At 38.5% G+C, this 18554-nt stretch overlaps 1 protein-coding gene across 27 annotated transcripts in view; it reads left to right on the plus strand.

The window, feature by feature from the left end:
• The window catches only part of LOC127633274 (transcription factor 7-like 2), a 100882-nt gene that overhangs the window by 63122 nt on the left and 19206 nt on the right, over nt 1-18554 (plus strand). For 24 of the 27 annotated variants that reach the window (XR_007969194.1, XR_007969195.1, XM_052112262.1 and 21 more), the window contains one exon: nt 15991-16123. Coding sequence is in view for 25 of the 27 variants with exons in the window: in XM_052112262.1 (XP_051968222.1) it covers nt 15991-16123 (133 nt within the window). In the remaining 2 variants the exon portion in view is untranslated. Of the gene's footprint in view, nt 1-9618; nt 10114-15990; nt 16124-18554 lie in introns of those variants that run through there. The other 3 variants (XM_052112251.1, XM_052112253.1, XM_052112239.1) reach the window with 3 other exon arrangements.

Genomic DNA, 18554 nt, shown 5'->3' on the forward strand with positions numbered 1-18554 from the left:
GTTGTTTTGAGTTTGAAAAGGCGTAGAGCTTTCAATAAGGTTAGATAAAGATATGTCTAAGAGATGCACTGATATCAGTTAGGGTCAATGCATATGCTTGGACGATGTGGAAAAGAGCTTAAATTCAAATCCCCTTGAATAAAAGGATTGTAGCACAGCCATGGTTGCTCCATCTTTAGCCATTTATCAAACACTGGCCAGAAGCTGAATTGAAATCCATTGTTTACATTTTGGTTTATTAGTTGAATGTTTTCTTGAAGAAATTAAGAAAGTAGTGTGCTATAATTCCACAACATTGAATTATTTTTTTTAGTTCTGAAAACTGGCAATATGGCTAGGTGTAATGGGGTTATGTGTTTTTAATTAGAGTGCGGATTAGCCGAGTTCGGTTCAGTGGCTCTGATTATTTTTTTCCCCGCCCTTTAGGGGAATGAGCTAAAACCCTAATGCGGCCAGTACCCCCAAGCGGTCCTTTTTTGAAGACACCGAACAAAAATCGTAGACGCTGGTAGCGTTCAGCCCTCCAAGGACCCAGAGTAAGGGACATTATTCTCGGAATAGCCAATTAATTCAGCTGGCAATGATCGGTTAGCGCTTCTCGTGGCCCTCCTCACCCCCCGCGCTCCACTCGGCATTTGAAATGCTAACACAATGAAATAATTTTCTATTGGTTGGTGTCCCTCGGCTAAGCCACCGCCGCGGGCAGAGAATTTCATCGACTGATGAGACCAGAGGCGGACCCGATAAAAAGGTTACCTGTACGTGACATACACTCAAAATGGCTCGCACTACCTTGAACTCGAAAGTTCTATAACTTTTATTTGACTTTTCATCGTTAGCTAGGCAGCCCTTCTTCGCCCGTGGAGAGTCAAAAATGAAGGACATCTACTAGTTTGTTTTTTCACAGAAGCATGAAACGTCCTTGCAAATTGTTGTAATACATTATGATAATCAAGTTGTAACTTTTTTTCATGCATCTAACTAACATATTAGCTAGCTAGGCTTTTGTACGAGCGTAGATATTAAACATAAAACCAACCTTCCAAAACCACAACAGTCGCTTGCCGTTAAATCCTTCACTTTGCGTTAAGTCTATTTACCGACGACTGTTCGGCATATTGCAGGGCTTTGTTTTGCAGGCCTGGGTGTAAAGAAATAAGCAGTGGTGCACCTGTCATATCAACAGCTGAGGGATGGGGAGGGTGTTGAAGAGAAACGAGGAGAAGGAATGGAGTTTATTCTCAAATTGTTAGTTGAAGTCAAAGTATGGTGCTGGAATCCCCCCACCCCTCACGACAGACACAAACACCATAATCCCCTCTCCCTTTTTTACAGCACACCCGCACATATACGCCCATTCTCTCTCTCTCTCTCTCTCTCTCTCTCTCTCTATTTCACACACACACACACACACACACACACACACACACACACACACACACACACACACACATATTTTGCTGTCTGCAAGGAGTGAGGCAGGTGGCTCCCCATGGCTGCAGCTTCATGACAACATGCCATTAGAAATAGCAGGCCTGTTGATCAATCCAGCCGACATGACAGCTTCGCCGCAAGGCCTGGCTCTTTGAGCACCATCTCTGCAGCAGCTCCCTCTCCTGTTTCTCCTCACTAATTGGTGAAAGTTCTCTTATATATTCTTGTGGCACAAGGCTCTTTTTTCCTTCCTCTTCTTCTTTCTCTCCTTCTTTTGCTCTTGCTACTCCCCCCCCCCCCCCTCCCCCATCATCACCCCTTATGTATTTTATTTTTATTTTTGTCACAATGGATAACTTTTACTTAGATATTGCAAGTGGGTTAAAAATAATGTGTGCCGTAGGCATTTTTGTTCTGAATTTCTTATTTTTAAGAGGGAAATATGCAGTATGGCTATGAACAGATTTAAATTGAACAACAGATTTAAATAGAAAATAACAGCAAATATTCAGCTTATAGGCTTTACATGACGAACCTAAATTATGAACCTACATTTATAGTTTTAGTACCCTTTCTTCTCATAATATTGCAATGAATATTAATTTGATATTAAATAATAGCATTTTTAAGCAGTGTTTTGAATGCTTGGAAAATATATGTGCATATATTTATTTAGAAGAAAGAGATTTGTTTAAATACAATACTCATCAAACCAGTTGTCAGAATTCTTATTCTGCTAGGTGCAAGCTGTCATGTTGCAGAGCTGCATTTAAACCTACTATCATCTTTTGCTGAAGTGCTTAACACCCCCTCTTTGATTTCTCTCGTAACTAAATAAATTAGTGTGCAGAAGGAAAGAGAAACACAGAGCAAATGTTTAAATATCTCCTATTTGTCATCTGTTTAGGCTTTTAATTACACAGAGACAGCTTAGTGCGAGCACTCCAAGCCAAGACGCACTCCTCTTGAGAATTGGAGCCAGAGTACAAACTCTGTCCTTCCCATGAATAATTTAGTTGTTAACATTTAATATTTATTTTAGGCAAATCCTCTGGGCCAGTGGAGAACTTGTGCACTGACTTTTTTTAATGAAAAAAATTACATTAAATTAAAAATCATTGAAACCCATTTAAGCAAGACTTGTGTTTTGAAGTGACCTTATACAAGAGAAGAACTGAAAAGAGATAAAATAATAGAGGCTGCTGCCTAGAGTAAAATGTAAATGTTACATATTTGTCCGTGAATTGAACTTAAAAGGATCTTTTTTTCCCTCACGTTATTTTATTTTCATGTCAATGTTGGCTAATCGCTATCTAGTGAAATGGTATTATTATCTGCTATCTCCACCCAGTGGCATGAAATAAGTCATAGCGATGATATTCAGAGTGCAAGTAGGATGTTAAGATTTGCCAAAGGGAGTATATTTTATTAAACAATGATGTTACGGGTGCATTTTAACATGGCTAATACTCTTCCCTCTCTCAGTATGCCGTTTTACACATTGTAAACAGCATTTAGAGACCACAGTGTTTATTGTAATTTCATTTTAATGCAGCGAGATTTATATGCATCCATATTTTTAGAGTCGATTGGGAAATGCATGTTGAACCCCGAGTCGTTACAATAAGTCTCTGTTCATTTTGCTTTAATTTATCAGGCTAGGGTGTGCAGTGATAGTTGTTCTGGAGGATTCAAGGGGCCGGGGTTGAGGATCACACTGGACTGGGGGTCCGTAAAAGTGGATCGACGATGAGTGGAACTGGGGGTACCTCTGAAGCTCCCTCTCTTGCTTTGATCAAAGCAGGCTGTTTTATGTGGCTTGTGCGAGACTTTGAAGCCACCGCGTCACCTACAGCACTCACTTCATCAAGTTCACCAGTGTCTTAATAGCAGATCAATAAGTTTCAAAGTCTGAGAGTTAATTTGATACCAACGCTGATGTGATCGTGCTGGGTCGACACACTCGGGCTCGCAGCGGCTCTCTCTCTGCTTCTTGCCGCTGCTATTCCTTGCTCGAACACACACACACACACACATTACACCTTCTCCCTCTCTCTTGATGAGCATTAAGAGATGGCTTCTTTTCATCTCTGCCCGTTCTTCTCTACTTGACATTGATTCATGCAAACACTGTATTTTCAAGTGCTGCATGTTTTATTTATTTTTTCTTTTTGATCTCTGTACACTGCCTTGTGTATCTTGATTTTGGAAACTGTTGACCATTGTGAATGTTGTGGTTAATGTAAAAAATATGCATTTGTAATAGTAGTTTCTAGATATTCAAGTTTTCCTTGCTATTTTGAATAATTAATAATTTGAGATAAATTAGACATTAAATAAAATGAGAAGCCATTCAAAAAATAGATTTGTTTTATTGCCAATTGCATTGGCTAAATAGACATTTCTTTTGATTCTACAAATATGTTCATTTACTGTATTGAAATTGGTTAATCTAAATATATACTATATACAATTTGATATTAATATTAATATTATTAAATAGTAATATATGAGATTTAATATATTACATTAAACATTGCATTTTGTAATTGAGCATTTGAAATGTAACATACTCTTTAATTTAAACATAAATGAAAATATATTTCAAGAAAACTAAAAAGACCTTAATTCCCAGTTGATGTTAATGAATAATTCAGCAGACATATATGGTTAAAATAAAGAAGAAAAATGTAATGAGAAATAAAAAAAATAAAAAAGATAAGGCGCAGATCACAACAGCGTCATTGGGACGTTAAAAGAAAACAGCAACAAAACTGTAAATGGTTCTTAAGCAGCTTTTCTTATTTTTGGTGGAGAAACGTGGGTGTATGGACCACCCGTTGGCTGTAGAGGTCGGAACAGCATCCCAGAACAATAGCCCAGTTTAATATGTTCATCTAAGGGTTGCTAATGGTATTAGGGTCTGACCGATGGCCAGCGCTAGCCGGCCACACCACCATAAGCCCACAGCTTGACCCGATCCCGCACTGAATCACCAGCACGATACAATTTGTGCCCTTGCATCTGTCATTTTACAGCCCCATCAATACTTTTTATTTTGTTTTGTTATATCTATGAATAAAAAGGGACAAAAGAATGTGATGGAGAAATTATTTCAGATTTAGACTTTGATTTTTGTTGTATCTTCTGGAAGACTTAAGTGTCCAAAGAGAGAGAGAGAGAGAGAGAGAGAAAAAAAAAGGATTTAGTTGCTTTCAAAATTTCAAATGACTGATCGTAAAGTTAGTCGCTGTCTTAGTCAGAGATATTCCAGTTTTATCTTTGTATTTGAATACACGGTGTGCTGTTTGCAGTGGTCCATACAATAGGAATTGAACTGCATAAATGGCATGTTACTTGTCTAATTTACTTAAGAGACGATTAAAGGTAAGGAAGATTTTGATTAAACAATTCTTTTTTGATATGGAGGATTAATTTTATTTATTTCTGGTTGAAATTATTATTATTTGGTTAAATTACTCAGATCATATTTGTTGGTGCCTTAGTGTTTGGTGTATTTTATTGCTCATTTATAGCAGTTGTCATGTGTGAATGTGGTGCTGTAATGTAAGTGTGAAAAATGTAATTGTTCTGAGCTTTCTGTGTGGTTTGGGGCAACCGGCTTTGCGGACCACTAAGCTCGCACCACGGAAAGCATCAGAACATTCTGTTAAATAATTATAATGGTGATCTCAAATTTCTGTTGTAAATTGATAGGTCTCCTAGATGTTTTTATATTGCTGGTTCTTTGGTAGGTTTATCAGGTTTCTTGGAGGTGATAAAATTTTTTTAATATTTTAAAATATAAAGAACAGAAAGGAAACTGAATCAAAATGTGTAATGGCTGCATTAGAATTGTGTTCAATAGTTTCTTTAGAAATTATGAAACTGAAATCATGTTTTGCTGTACACGTACAAAGAAATCTTGCTTCATTAAATGTGTATTAATCTGGTCTCTTGTCCCTTGGAGGCACCTTAAGAAGATATTGTGTCTTATTCTTAAAATTGTTGGGGGGGGAAAAATCTCGCAGATTTGGTCCCTGTCAGTCAGAAATAATTGTGCGCTTAATCTCATCCCTGATGGATGACTCGGAGTTCAGCAACGGGCCAGCTCCAATGACAAATACAATATTAATATTCATTAACTGCTTTGACAATGCTAATTTTGATGTGGTAGTAAAGGGCTTTCCAAAGTTAGCGGCCAAAGCATCAGAGCTGCGCAAGGTGGCAAGATAATTTGTGCTGGTTTACTGAGCTGAAGGCTTTTAAAGTCTTAGGCAAAAAAGGGGGCTAGGTACCAGAAACAAAATAAAAGAGAAAAGGAAAAAACTTCAGACGCATTGGAAGCCAGGACTGCGGAAGTAATACGATCAAGAGGGTGCCATACAAATTTGACACCTCCGATGCTATATCTTTGAGCAAATATTTCTCCCTTTTCTTTTCTTTTCTTTTTTTTTTTTTTACAAAAAGTTGCCACAGAAAGAGTAACATAACATGGTAAGTCAGCACATTCTTGATTTTGTTTAATCTTTTTGATCTTTTCAATTATAGCCATTTGAAGATCAATAGTCATTTTTTTTCTGCTATGGTTTAAAGGCTCACAGCGGTGGTTTGGTGTATGGTTGGATCACGGCTTTAAGAGTGGGCTTTCTCACTTCTAGTCATCAGTTGGCCAGGCTTAATTTTTCTATTGCTCGTCTTCCAGAAATGTGGCTTGTTTTAGTTTGTACTATTTAATAGTTGTTAATTTAGGGTTTATTTGTTGCACTTTTGAATTGGCCACTTTTTACGGTGACAACTCAAAAAGATCTCTTGCAAGTTGAAAAGCTTAGTTCCCTGCCAAGTACAGACCTCTCTAATTTATAAATGTCTGATCTGTCTTTTAATTTTTCCTGCCGCTTTCATCCGTTTGTCATCGCTTGTTTTTCTACATCAAACTTTTCTGCGGGGTGCGACAGTCAGGACTGCGGGGTTGAGTTGTGAGGTGGCCACGGCTATGCCGTCCACGGTCGGATCGGATTACTCGCTCTTTGGCTCCTTCTGCACTTTTTTTATTTTTGTTTTATTTTTACCGCTGCTGTGAATGGAGCGTGGCATTGGGGATTACTGACATGACGAGGGACACCCTGCTGCTTGAGTTTAGCCAAGTTAGGGCAACTCCTATAGAAGAGCTTCGAGTACCTTTATGTTTGCCAAGCCGCAGAAAGAGCAGAGAGAACGGCAAGCCTTTCACTCTTTCTTCCTCACTTTTTGTTGTTCTTTCAACTTATCGAAGAAAGAGATGGACTCAAAAGAGCTTAATAAAGAGGATATGAAGATGAGCAAGGGAAAGGGAAAGCGAGAGAGAGGGCTCTTTTCCTTTCCCGCTGAGTGAGAGAAGGACTAAGCTGGCGTATTTTGTTGAATGGCTGAAGGAGAGCAGCCAGTCTAGGCTCGGGCAGCAGGAGTGTTTCTTGGACCCAACTGAAGGTGGCCAGCACCAGCTGCCTGCGTCCGGGCTGTGGGTTGGAGAGAGCACCTGGCGTCTCTTGGTATTTTGTGTTATCGGCTCAGGCAATCAGGGCTGGAGGGCAGCTGTAGATGAGGTGCTGCCCTCCAGTGGATTAGCGGATGATATAGTGATGTGTGCATCTTGTTGTAGTCAAAGCGTTACGGCAAGTGCCAGCATGCTTGTATTAACCAGGAACCGTGCAGCATCAGGACCCTATTCCATATAGAGCCTATTTAAATGGTAAGATTTCACATTTTCATGTCAAATTATTCTTCTTGTTTTGTTTTGTATTTGTGGAGTTTTTTTATTATTATGATTATTATTTGGCAGCTTCTTTAGATTTTTTTGTTTGTGCGTATGTGCCTGACATTTTGCAATTTATATCACTTAAGTTGTTAAGTGACAGGTTGACAAGATTTGATAATGAAAGAGTGTTGAGTTCGATTGCATTGTATAACAGTCGTTCTTAAGTTTTTTCATAAAGAAAATCATTTTATAAGGCTTTACAAATTGTAATTATTATTTGAATTAAAAAACAATATTTATAGAAAGTAATATTTTCGAGTTAATAGTAAACTTATATGTTTATTAGAAATTGGCAATAAATAAAATGAACATATTGAATCAAATACAAAAAATTAATAATATTTGTACACAGTTTTTTTTTCTTAATCTGTATAATAATTATACCACAACATATAATTTGTAGGATTCAATTTATCTATTATGAATTGATTATATCTTATTTAAAATTAATATATCATTCTACCTAAATCTTTTTCTGGTTATAAATGACCATATTTCAGAGAGATTTAATTAAATTGTCCTTTTAATTTAGGCATAAAATGCACATCCATTATTTATTTTAGTTCATGGAAATTGTAGATTTCTGTGGCATCAAAATTAATTAAAAGTTATTTGCAGAGGACTTTTTAAAATAAGAATTTGTCTTGTTAAATCGGTCAAAATATATATATATATATTTTATTGAGTGTCTTTAACGGCGTTCCATTTATCCAAGCACAGATTTAATCCATTTTTCTGTTCCCCTGCACTTACCTCTAATACAGCCTTACATTTTTTACCTTAACAGTTTTTTTCTCTCTCTCACACATTTACAGTCAGAAAGATTAAATATTGGCTGTTAATGTTGTAGTACTTGTCTTGTTTCTGTGTTCGGACTTTCGTCCTTGTGGCGGGAATTGCAAGCTGTTGGTCAGCGGCGGCTACACTGGAAGTTTACTTAAGAAAATTGCACGTGCGACAGAGGGGGGCCGTGGGAGCGTGGCGGCCCGGGTGAATGGAGGGAGGGGAGGCAATTAGCTGCCACATTGCTGGGGCTATTTTACTTGTCAGGCTGGCTTTTGTGTGGATCTTGTGGAGGACATTCCCAGGGTTTTGTTTTGGCATTTAGGGCCGAAGGACAGCAGCCGAAAAGCGGCGAAGAGAAAGGGAGGGATAATTTAAGCACTGATAAACAGCATGTGGTGTCTGCTTTCAGGACAATTTCCAGTTATTTTAGTTTCATAAAAATATGCTTATGGAAAATGTTCAATCAAATGTAAAAAAATAAATAAATACCAAAAGTGAAAAGTAATTACAATTGCTTTTTGACAGCTGCCTTTGCCATTTAAAATTGAAATGGCAAAGGCAGCTGGAAACATTGGAAATATTTCTAGTCATATAAAAACTGTTTAAAAATGTTTGTTCAAAATTTACATTGCAGAGTAAAAATTTAATTGTGGAATATGTATAATCATATAAAAGCTACATTTAAAATATTCATTCAGATGTATAATGAGAACAAAATTATGCAAAGAAAACATAAAAATATTGACAGACGCTTTTTAAAAAACAAAAATCAAATTAATGGTGAAGGTTAAAAAACACAGTTTTAAATATTTGTTGTCATAGGAAAAACAACTAAATAATAATCTGTTGGATTATGATGTAAACATGACCTTTGCTTGTGGGGAAGTCACAATCTTGAATCAGCTATTAGTGACGATTTCTTGATTCAATTTCCTCCTTTCATTCCCTTGTTTTCCTCATAAAGGACAGGAAATCAGTGCTTATTTAGAAGAAAGATTAAGTAAATTCAAAAAGAGGAGAGAAAGAGACAAGAGTTTTTGTCAGGGCAAGGCCACAAAGAGTTAAGTTTAGGATATTTTTTATACCTTAAAAAAATAAATGAATAAAACAATAGAAACAAGACCCCACATTGATGCCACGTCCATGTCAAAACGGAAACAAATACTTTTCTCTCCTTTTTTCCTGTCCTCCCCCGTATAGTGGGCTTAGAGAGGGGACTGTCAGAATCACACAGTTAAGTGACTGCTTGCCACACTTTGCTGATCTTGCCATCTCTTTGTGGATGTTGTTGTCTCTTGTTCTTTTCTCGCGCTCTCTCTCTCTTTCTGTCTCCTTCCCTTGACTTGCTTGCTTTACCTTGTTGTAGCCAAGGCTTTTCAAGCTGCTAGTTCGTCTTTGGGCATCCTGGAGGCACTGCAGAACCCACACACACATGCACACACACACACACACACACACACACACACACACATTTGGACAGACACATGCACAACCATGAGAGCTTGATAATAAGCCTTTTTTTTTTTTTTTTTAGTAGTGTTTTCTTTTTCTTCTTCTTTTTTCAAGTTTCTTTACTTGTGGGAAGACATCTCTGCTGCTCTGATAAGTATCAAGATTTCTCTAGATCTTTGTAAAACACTTTGAGCTGGACCGATTGACCGCTAAGGAGAAAAGAAAGGTGGAAAACCTCACGGAAATGGAGAGAAATGTGTGATTATCCGTTCTGTCTGGACGTCCTGAGACACGGTGATTCACAGAGACCCACAGCGAAAAACAGCCTGCGAACAATGGTGTGTGTGTGAACTTTTGTGTGTGCGATGTTAGTACACACACATGTGCCCACTCAAACACAATAGCAGTTTCGGGAAAGAAGCGAAGGTTGAAAAAGAAGAAAAGAAGGAAGAAAGGAGAAATACTCTTATTTGTTGGCTGGAGTGAGAGGTGAAGGACAGAGGAGGGTCACACTGGTGCTCATGTACCCAAGAGAAGGCCTTTCACTGGGGCTGGAGGAGAGGGGAGAAAAGGCCGGCTCGCTGGCCTCTGGGCTGTCTTTACTACAACAGGTTGGCTGTTGGCAATTGAGTCTTAATGCCTGGGTAAGTATTCAGCAAATACAGACGCACCGTTTTCACACTCCTACGGCATTTTTGTAACCTCCTTTAAGTACTGTTTTCATTTTTTTTAGAGTGACTTTGTGAAGGATGTAATGTCACTTTCATCTGTCTAAGAGTGGCTCATGAGATGTGTGTATGTCTGGGTGTCATAAGCAAGAACAAAGTTGTGGATTCATTGGATATGTCATTTGAATTTGTGTATCTTAGAAGTATATTCCAAAACATTGAGTGTGATGACAGAGAAGAGTTTGGAAAATAAGTGAAGTCACAATGCAGTGTATGCACTATATGAATATAGCATAAGGGTTATTGGTGCTAAATTTCAGCCTGTGATTTCAATAAGAAAGATTTGAAATTTGCATGTTAGAAATTCTTAAAAGAATTCCTTCAAATTGACAGAAGTATGAATGGTGTATTTGTATTATTATTGTAAATTATTATTGACAGAAGTAATTAAATAAATCTTGAACCTTTCTGTTGCTTGCATTTCATTAGAAGCAGTGTTGACATATGTATTTGTTTTGTATTACTTTGTTTCTATATGAAGGAAGTAAGAATTTTTGTCATGTTCTTCAGTACTATTAACAGTGGAGGATGTTGCTATTTATATCATCATGCTTGATGTTAAGAATCCTAGTTAGGCATCTGTGTTATTTGTATATGTGTGTATGTGTGCTTCTGAGTGTGAGCGGTGGGCGGATGAGGGTTGTTATAGTGACGGTGACATCATCATTGTTCCATATTCTTTTGAAGTTATTCTGTCTCATTTCAAACCTTGCACAAACAATACACAGAGTGCATGAATTTGTCTGCATCCATTTCTTGCTTATTTGAACATTCCTATATATAAACATGCAGACACATAAGAGTGTGGCTGTTTTCTGCATTGTGTCCACCATGCTTGGATGCGAGCCATTGGCACGTACACTTCTTGAGTTCAAGTCCTTGGCAGCTTTTTTTGCTTGCTCTAAAATTTTGCAGGCCTGAGAGCTGCTCTATCCATCACGAGGATGTCACACCCCCCGTGTGTCTCCCACCTCCCAGCCCCACTACAGCTCATTAGAGCTTACAAGCTTTAGTGACAACTCATCATATCATGTCGTAAAGCGGAGAGAAGCGCTCGGTCCCTCGGGGGGCCACAAGGTCGCCACCTTCACATTTTGTCTTTAAATTGCTCTGCAAGGTTCCACCAAGCGGAAATACAGCACCAACAGCTTTTTCCTGCTGCTGTCCAGCCTCGTCCAGCCCTCTTGTTTTGTTTTTCTCTCTGTCTCCTTTAAAAGTTCTTCCACTGGATAAACAAATATAGCTAAGCTAATTATTTGTGTCTTGTAAGATTTACATGATAGTTGTTCACTTGGATGACAGCGTTTGTTAATCTTGTATGTATAAAAGTGTATTCATGTGATTCAAACAATAAAAAAACTGTCAGATACGCAGCTAAAGAACTGATAAACTTTAGATCTCATAGACGCTAATCATAATACAGTTAAGTCCTAAATTCTGAGTCCACATTGAAATTATGGAGGTTCTATTTTAAGATTATTTTATTTTCCATTTAATCCTGGAAATGAAGTTTTTGGATTTTTAAACATTTAAAACTAAAAAGGTAATGACATGCAATGAAGAAGATTGCTTATATATATATTTTTTTTTTTTCATAAAATGAAGAAGACTTAAGATTCTGAACTATTTCTAATTCACTAATCAAATTTGTGACTTTGACCAAGTTATCTCTATACAAGATTTCGTTGTATCCATTAAAGCACATATAATGATCTTTGGAACATTCTTAAATTATGCTGGGACAAGATGGATCAACAACTTTCACACAAGAAGAGTCCATGTCAGCTTGTGTACATGGTGTTATTAAAGAAATACTATGAAATACTGAAACTCACTTTTGGAAAAAAAAAAATTAAATTCAACTTTTTGCTCAAATTGCTATGCTCGTCATACAATTTGTAATGAAAAAACGAATACATAAATAATTAAATGAGAAAACATTGAAAAATAGAAGCATTTTTAATAGAAGTCTCAAACTTTTGAACCCCGCTGTGTATGTGTGCTCATTAGTTTGTTTGTGAAAGAGAGAGGGAAAGAGAGAGTGAAGGACAGGACTTGATGGGCGCTGCATCAAAACGAGTGTGACATGCTCTCTTAAGACAAACAGGCCTCTCCATGCTGTCTCCATTAAAACAGCCCAGGCTTTTGTGAGACCACCACTGGGGGTCACGACCCCAAGCAGAAACTGTCAATCTCATTGGTCAGACAGGGGACAGAGGAGGGAGTGCATTTCCACATACTTACTCAAACACTCAGTGGCTATACTGACATATTTACTGACTCACATTATTATTTAATGTATTAGGCTACATATGAGACTACCTTTTCCAGATCAGTAATGTGCGGTCAGGCTTTTGTTACTCAAAAGTAATTAATCATTCGTTTCCCCCTTTTAAATGTTTTTTATATTTGCATTTAATAAATAATTACAATACAACACAGTAATATACAACTTTTAAAACAACTTCAAATTATAATAAACTAGCCCAAATGTATTTGCATTTTCTCTCGTTTGATGGTCAGTGCAAGTGGTAGTTTATATCTAATCCATGAACAGTAAAATGCAAAGCTGTAAGCGTATAAGACCATAATGGGTCCTTAATTCTGTGGTTAGGTCAATGTAGCTAGTCTTTCTAAAAATAATTTATAGTATTTATGAATATGGTAGTAGCCTAAACTCTTTTAAATCATTATTTATTACAAAAGTTTCAATACACAAAGTATAGCAGTTTTCACCTTAAAGGTGATATATGAAATTCACCTTTAGTTTAATATGAAAATACGATACAACATTTTTTGTCAGAACACCTCTGTTAATGTTATTACTGTAAAATTGTAATACAGTTTAGTAACGGTGTGTGATTATGCGTAAAGCAAGATAACTGCACCTTCTAAGGGACTGAATTTGATTTCTAAATCGATTTGGCAATGAGAAAAATGTTTCCCATCACCATAATATAAAAAGATTTTAATTCTAATATCGATACTTGGCCTGCAATTATTGATACAATATCACAAGGAAAAATATCTCGAAATAGCGATATTTCTATATTTTTCCAACCTCTCGTTTTGGTGGGAGGTATTGGCGAACAATTGAACAGGACGTAGCCCGCTTTCTTTGCAGATAATAGAAACAAAGTCACCCACATATTCTCTTTGCGTTCCTTGTGTGGGTTTATTGTTTGTCTCCTTGGACCTTCATGTGTCCCAATGTCTCCAATCTCAATGAGTTGTTTAGAAGTAGGGTTTTAAAGAGCACTGATTTGGTAGCACGATTGTTAGCGTCCAATAGTATGCGGTCGTCCTTCGGTACAGGCTGGTTTATGTAGGTGGTCTTCCTCACTCCCCTGTGTCGCTAGAGACAATTAGCCATATCTGGAGGAAGAGGCTAAAGCCATAGTACAATAGCAATGGGGTCAATAGAGCCAGATGTATTGTGAAGGGTTTGTTAAGACTGAAGACGTAATGGACTTGAATAGCACTTAGAAGGGAAATTGTTTGGAGAATGTGTTTTGTATGGTGTTGAAGGTGACTATCTATGTTATTTTTGTCCAGCTGTGTACACACAGTAGGTGTTGTTTAGGCAGTTTATAAGTGACCAAAACTCATTCTTATTGATATATTGGATATTCAGAGATTCTGTTCAGAGAAAAATGCAAATAAAGCATTTCATTAGGGGTTTGGGTTAGGGTTAGTCCTTAGCAGTTATATTTAGCATTATATAAGAAAAAACAATAGATGCTAATGGTATGTTCTTATTTAGAAGCATGGGTCCACATTTAGTCATTTGTCAGGCCTGATTTTTTTCAAAATGACTTGAGAATAATACAAGCAGAAATGTGAAATTCCAAGCTAATTCCAGTCAACATGTTCTTATTCTTGTGGCCTTGCTGACCAGGTGGAGAGCGAGTTGAAATGCTATTGTAGCGAGCAGCGATAGCGTGCTGCGCTCCCCAGAAGCCAGATAAACGGAATGACTGTCTATTATTTGTGAGGCTGTGTGGCATTTGAAAGGGGGTCTGTTAGGCCCAGTGTCTGTGATGTAAATCATTTGGCTTGTCTCTGGGTGAATGTGGCTGCAGTGGACAGCCATTTGGAGCTGTCCCTCAATGGAGAGGCCCTGCACAAAAGAACTCATTTAAATGGCTACTAAAGCCTTTCAGCACAGGGAGAATTGACAACATTCTTTCACATCATTACTGAGGGGGAGGTTATGGGGGTGGCTTGTTGCCTTAATGGCAAACTCGTCAGCTGTGTTTGGCAGCTGTCATCATTCTCGTCTGTTTTTCTGATGACAAGTTTTTTTTTTGGTTTCTTTTTTTTAACAAGTTATCTTTCCTCTCCCTCTTTCTCTTTCTTTCCAACTTTTCTGCAGCTCTTTCTAAATTGTTTTCTGATCTCAGGGGCCCCAAATAAGTCCCCGGAGCCCCCTTCGTCCCCCAAGCAACCCTGTTCAGTTCATTAATTTTTCATAGTGAATATGGCAGAGTGGAACGCCCCCAGTTTTGAATGTGGCATCTCTCTCTCTCTCTCTCTCTCTCTCATCTCCATCTAGGGGCCCAGGTTGGAGACTTCAACCTCTCAGACCAGGGCCCCAGTCAACCTGGGCTCATCCTCCCCACTCTAAAAGCTGAAATATTTCAGTCTCTACAAAAGAATGGCTCGTCTCCACTTTTATAAAGCATGTACTAACGGCTTACAGCCATTGTTTTTAACAATGCCCGAGCCTTGTCACAACCCACTTTGCAAGTGCCTGAAGTTGGAGACAGGATTTAATTTGGCATGCTTTAAATGGAGACCGTGGCCCCTCTCTGCCCTTTTCGTTTCCTCTATCGTGCTGCAGGACATGCACAGCTGTCGATCAGACATGCGGATGACATGTTTTACTCATAGCAGGTCAGCAATGGGGCAACCTCGCATGCATCCAAACAACTCAGGGTGTCATTTTTTTGCGCATGTCTTCCTGTCAGTCAGATCGGCTCACTCCAATTTATGCAGCATCTGCGGGCACCGGAATCCTGCAGATTAATAACATGGAAGTGTGTGGGGCAGGGCCGTGGCAGAGCCTGTCAAATCTACAGCACGGCAGTAATCTGGTTAGGTCGCGTGTACTGGGAATACACTAATGCCAGGCTGTGCCTCAGCACCCCTCTGCTTAGCTGTAATCTTTGGTAATTGAAAATGGGGCCTGTGCCACTTAAAAGCACAAAGAGCAGATTACATAGCTAAAACCAATTTGACCAAAATGCAGAAATGGATTTTCTCTCCCCCTGCTCCTTTCCTATCTTTAATGCAAACCCTTACCAAAACCAGACCCTGAAGGAAGAGAAGAGGGAGGAAGGGGTGGGAGGATGAGATGTGGGTAACCAAGAGAAAAAGGGGGCGAGGGAAGGGAGTTAAGGCAGAGGAGTGAGGGCATGGGCTGCAATATGTTTGAATTGACTGTCATTTTGTTTGCGTGGCGGTTTCTCTGATTGTGAATAAGATGCTTTGTGTGCAGCTTTGAATCAGAGAAACAGCGCACACAGTTTTCCTTTGTATCCAATGACTGTTTTAATCAATATCCCATGTCATAACACATCTTGGAACTGTTTTTAATTACAAACCACACTATTCTGAGAATGGCCCTGTGGTGTAAATGGATGGTCTTGATTATATGATGGCGGCGTATTTTGTACAGTTGTGATGGATACAGTTGAAATGAAGGCGCCAATGTATTTCTGCATTCACCCAAACATATATTAATGCCGTTTTTCCCTCCACCCCCTTCCCTTTCTTTCTCTTTCTTGCCAGTCTAATAAGGTCCCTGTGGTACAGCACCCTCACCATGTGCACCCGCTCACACCTCTGATTACCTACAGCAATGAGCACTTCACGCCTGGGAACCCCCCTCCACATCTACAAGCAGACGTGGATCCCAAAACAGGTACACGCACACCTTCCTTTACATTCATGAATTTCAAAACAGCCAGAACGAGACCTAAGGCTAACCATCAGGCTGGGTTAACTAGCACCATTGTCACTTTTACAGTGCATGATCTCACAAATGCACAGTTATACATAGAACCAATTAAATACTATTGTTGTTTTGTGGTTTTATGGCTAGTTTACTCCTAAACGTTGTCAAATTAAACTTTTAACAGATATACGCATTTAAAGTTATACAAAATATTGTCTCGTACACTTGCAGTGCACACATTTTTGTACAATCAAATGCTCTCTCTTGAATGAGAATGTCCCTCCCTCTAATACCACCTGCCACTGACCAGCAAGTAGCCAATCACAGTTCATTGCTGTGACATAATTAATGCCTATTTGCGGTTTAACAAAAAAAAAGCCCTTTGATATGTCCCATCCAAACATCCTGTTTCAATAGGAAATATATACAAACACATGAAAGAAAACTGTGCTTCTCAAGCCATTTCATGGGGTCTTCACAAGGAAGAGCTGTACTACTGCATTTCACAGCTACCTGTTAAGATGCATCAGAGTGATTCTGACTTGTCTTGGCACTTGGCCAAGGTGGCTCCCCTCCTTTTGTGTGTGTTTTGAGGTGGATCTTTTGACCAGAGATATGTTAAGACTGGGGAGCCACTTAACTTTTGGGAGAGAGGATTGGGGGGGGAGGACATCACCTCTGTTACTTAACTGCAGGATCCCAGAGCTAGAGCAAAATAAAGGCTACCTTCACATTTGTTTCCTCGCTGTACACAGCCTACATAGGCAGCCTTCTTTTAAGACTGTATCCTAACCATCATAGGACCTCATTACCTCCAATTTGGAATGCTCTATATAGGCAGCAATTTTGCACATCACACAAATAGCATTCTTAGGAGACTCAACACGCAATTGATTTGAATAGAGCGATGTTAGCATGTTGCTAAGTTATCAACACAATACTCTAATAAGAAAAACTACATGGCACACAAAATATTGGGTAAAATAATCCATATTTAATTACTCAGAACAATTTTTTTACCAATACGTTTTAGTTTTAAATGGATTCGAAGTTGATTATCAACATTTCTCTCACCTTGTCTGCCATATTTTTTACTTTATAAGTGAAACATACATGTTATGCTGCAGTGTGGCTATGATGTCTTTAAATTGCTGCCTCTTTAGAGCACTAACTTGGTTTTGGAACAGATCAAGAATTTCCTTTCTTGCCCCCTTTTGATGACATATAAATTGAACAATAGTGGAGTCTAGTTCTCCCAACCAAGATGAAAACTGTATGAGCATTCAGCTTGTCGAGGTTCAAGCTCAACTTGAAGGCTAATGCTGTATCTCTCAGACTATTAACTTGTATTTTCATCTCAAAACTAAAATAATTATTCTTGGGTGCTTTATTTTGGTTGTATGTTGATGCATCGGTTTGTTGCACAGAGAAGCATTTCGTCCTCTGCACCTCTGTATAGCTCAACAGCTACTTTACAAAGCAATACTGAATGTGGATTTTTTAGGGCTTTTTTTCCGCTCTCATAACAGACCTCATCACAAGGGCCACTTTAAGGGCTCAGAGATTGTTTAATGTGCTGCTTAATGGGGTCGCTTAATTGAGTTTAGAGTTTAATTAATTAACAAATTGTAGAGTTGGTGTACTCGAGTTCGGACTCGATTCCAAGTCATGAGTCCAATTTTAATGGACTTGGACTTGTCACAGACACCGAGAATTTTCTTACTCAGACTTGACTCTGAATCTTTAGGACTCCGATTCCATGGCATTTGTGATGCAATGACACACAAACAAGCAAACAAATATAGGATGATATACATCGTCTTTTTCCCTGACTTTTCCTCTTTTTCAGACCTGAAAAAATCATCCGGCCAGGGTTTTCAAAATTGCCTCTAAATGTCTGGGATTTGGCTTTGTCTTCATAATGATGTGCTCTCTACAGTTAGTACTATCAGACATTCTGTGTATTTGATACTGCACATCAGTTTTCTCGCGTATATGTCCTTACGTGTGATTATTCTGGCTGAGTGTGGCAGCACGCACTCTTTCAAAGGACTTTCTCTCTCTCGCTTGAGAGCCCATGCTGTATGTGTGTGCGCGCGATAGAGCTCACCCCCATGCTTTGCCACTCTCATCCAGAAACATCAATAACGTAAGTACACTTAAAAGTACGTTCCCAACTCTGCAAATTATTTATCCGATTCACGTTACCGCGCAAGCCATTTTTAAGTGAAAATGTTGACTATATCGAGACAAAATCAAATATGCTACTTATTAAACTAATGTGATGGTTAAAATAAGCTTAAAATATTGATGTTGAGTTTACAGTTACAATTTTAATTCAGATTCATTCAGACTTGACTCGGACTCGGCCTGTTATGGACACGGTCCCTTTTGGACT

Source organism: Xyrauchen texanus, chromosome 40 (genome assembly GCF_025860055.1).
Source record: "Xyrauchen texanus isolate HMW12.3.18 chromosome 40, RBS_HiC_50CHRs, whole genome shotgun sequence".
Taxonomy (NCBI): domain Eukaryota; kingdom Metazoa; phylum Chordata; class Actinopteri; order Cypriniformes; family Catostomidae; genus Xyrauchen; species Xyrauchen texanus.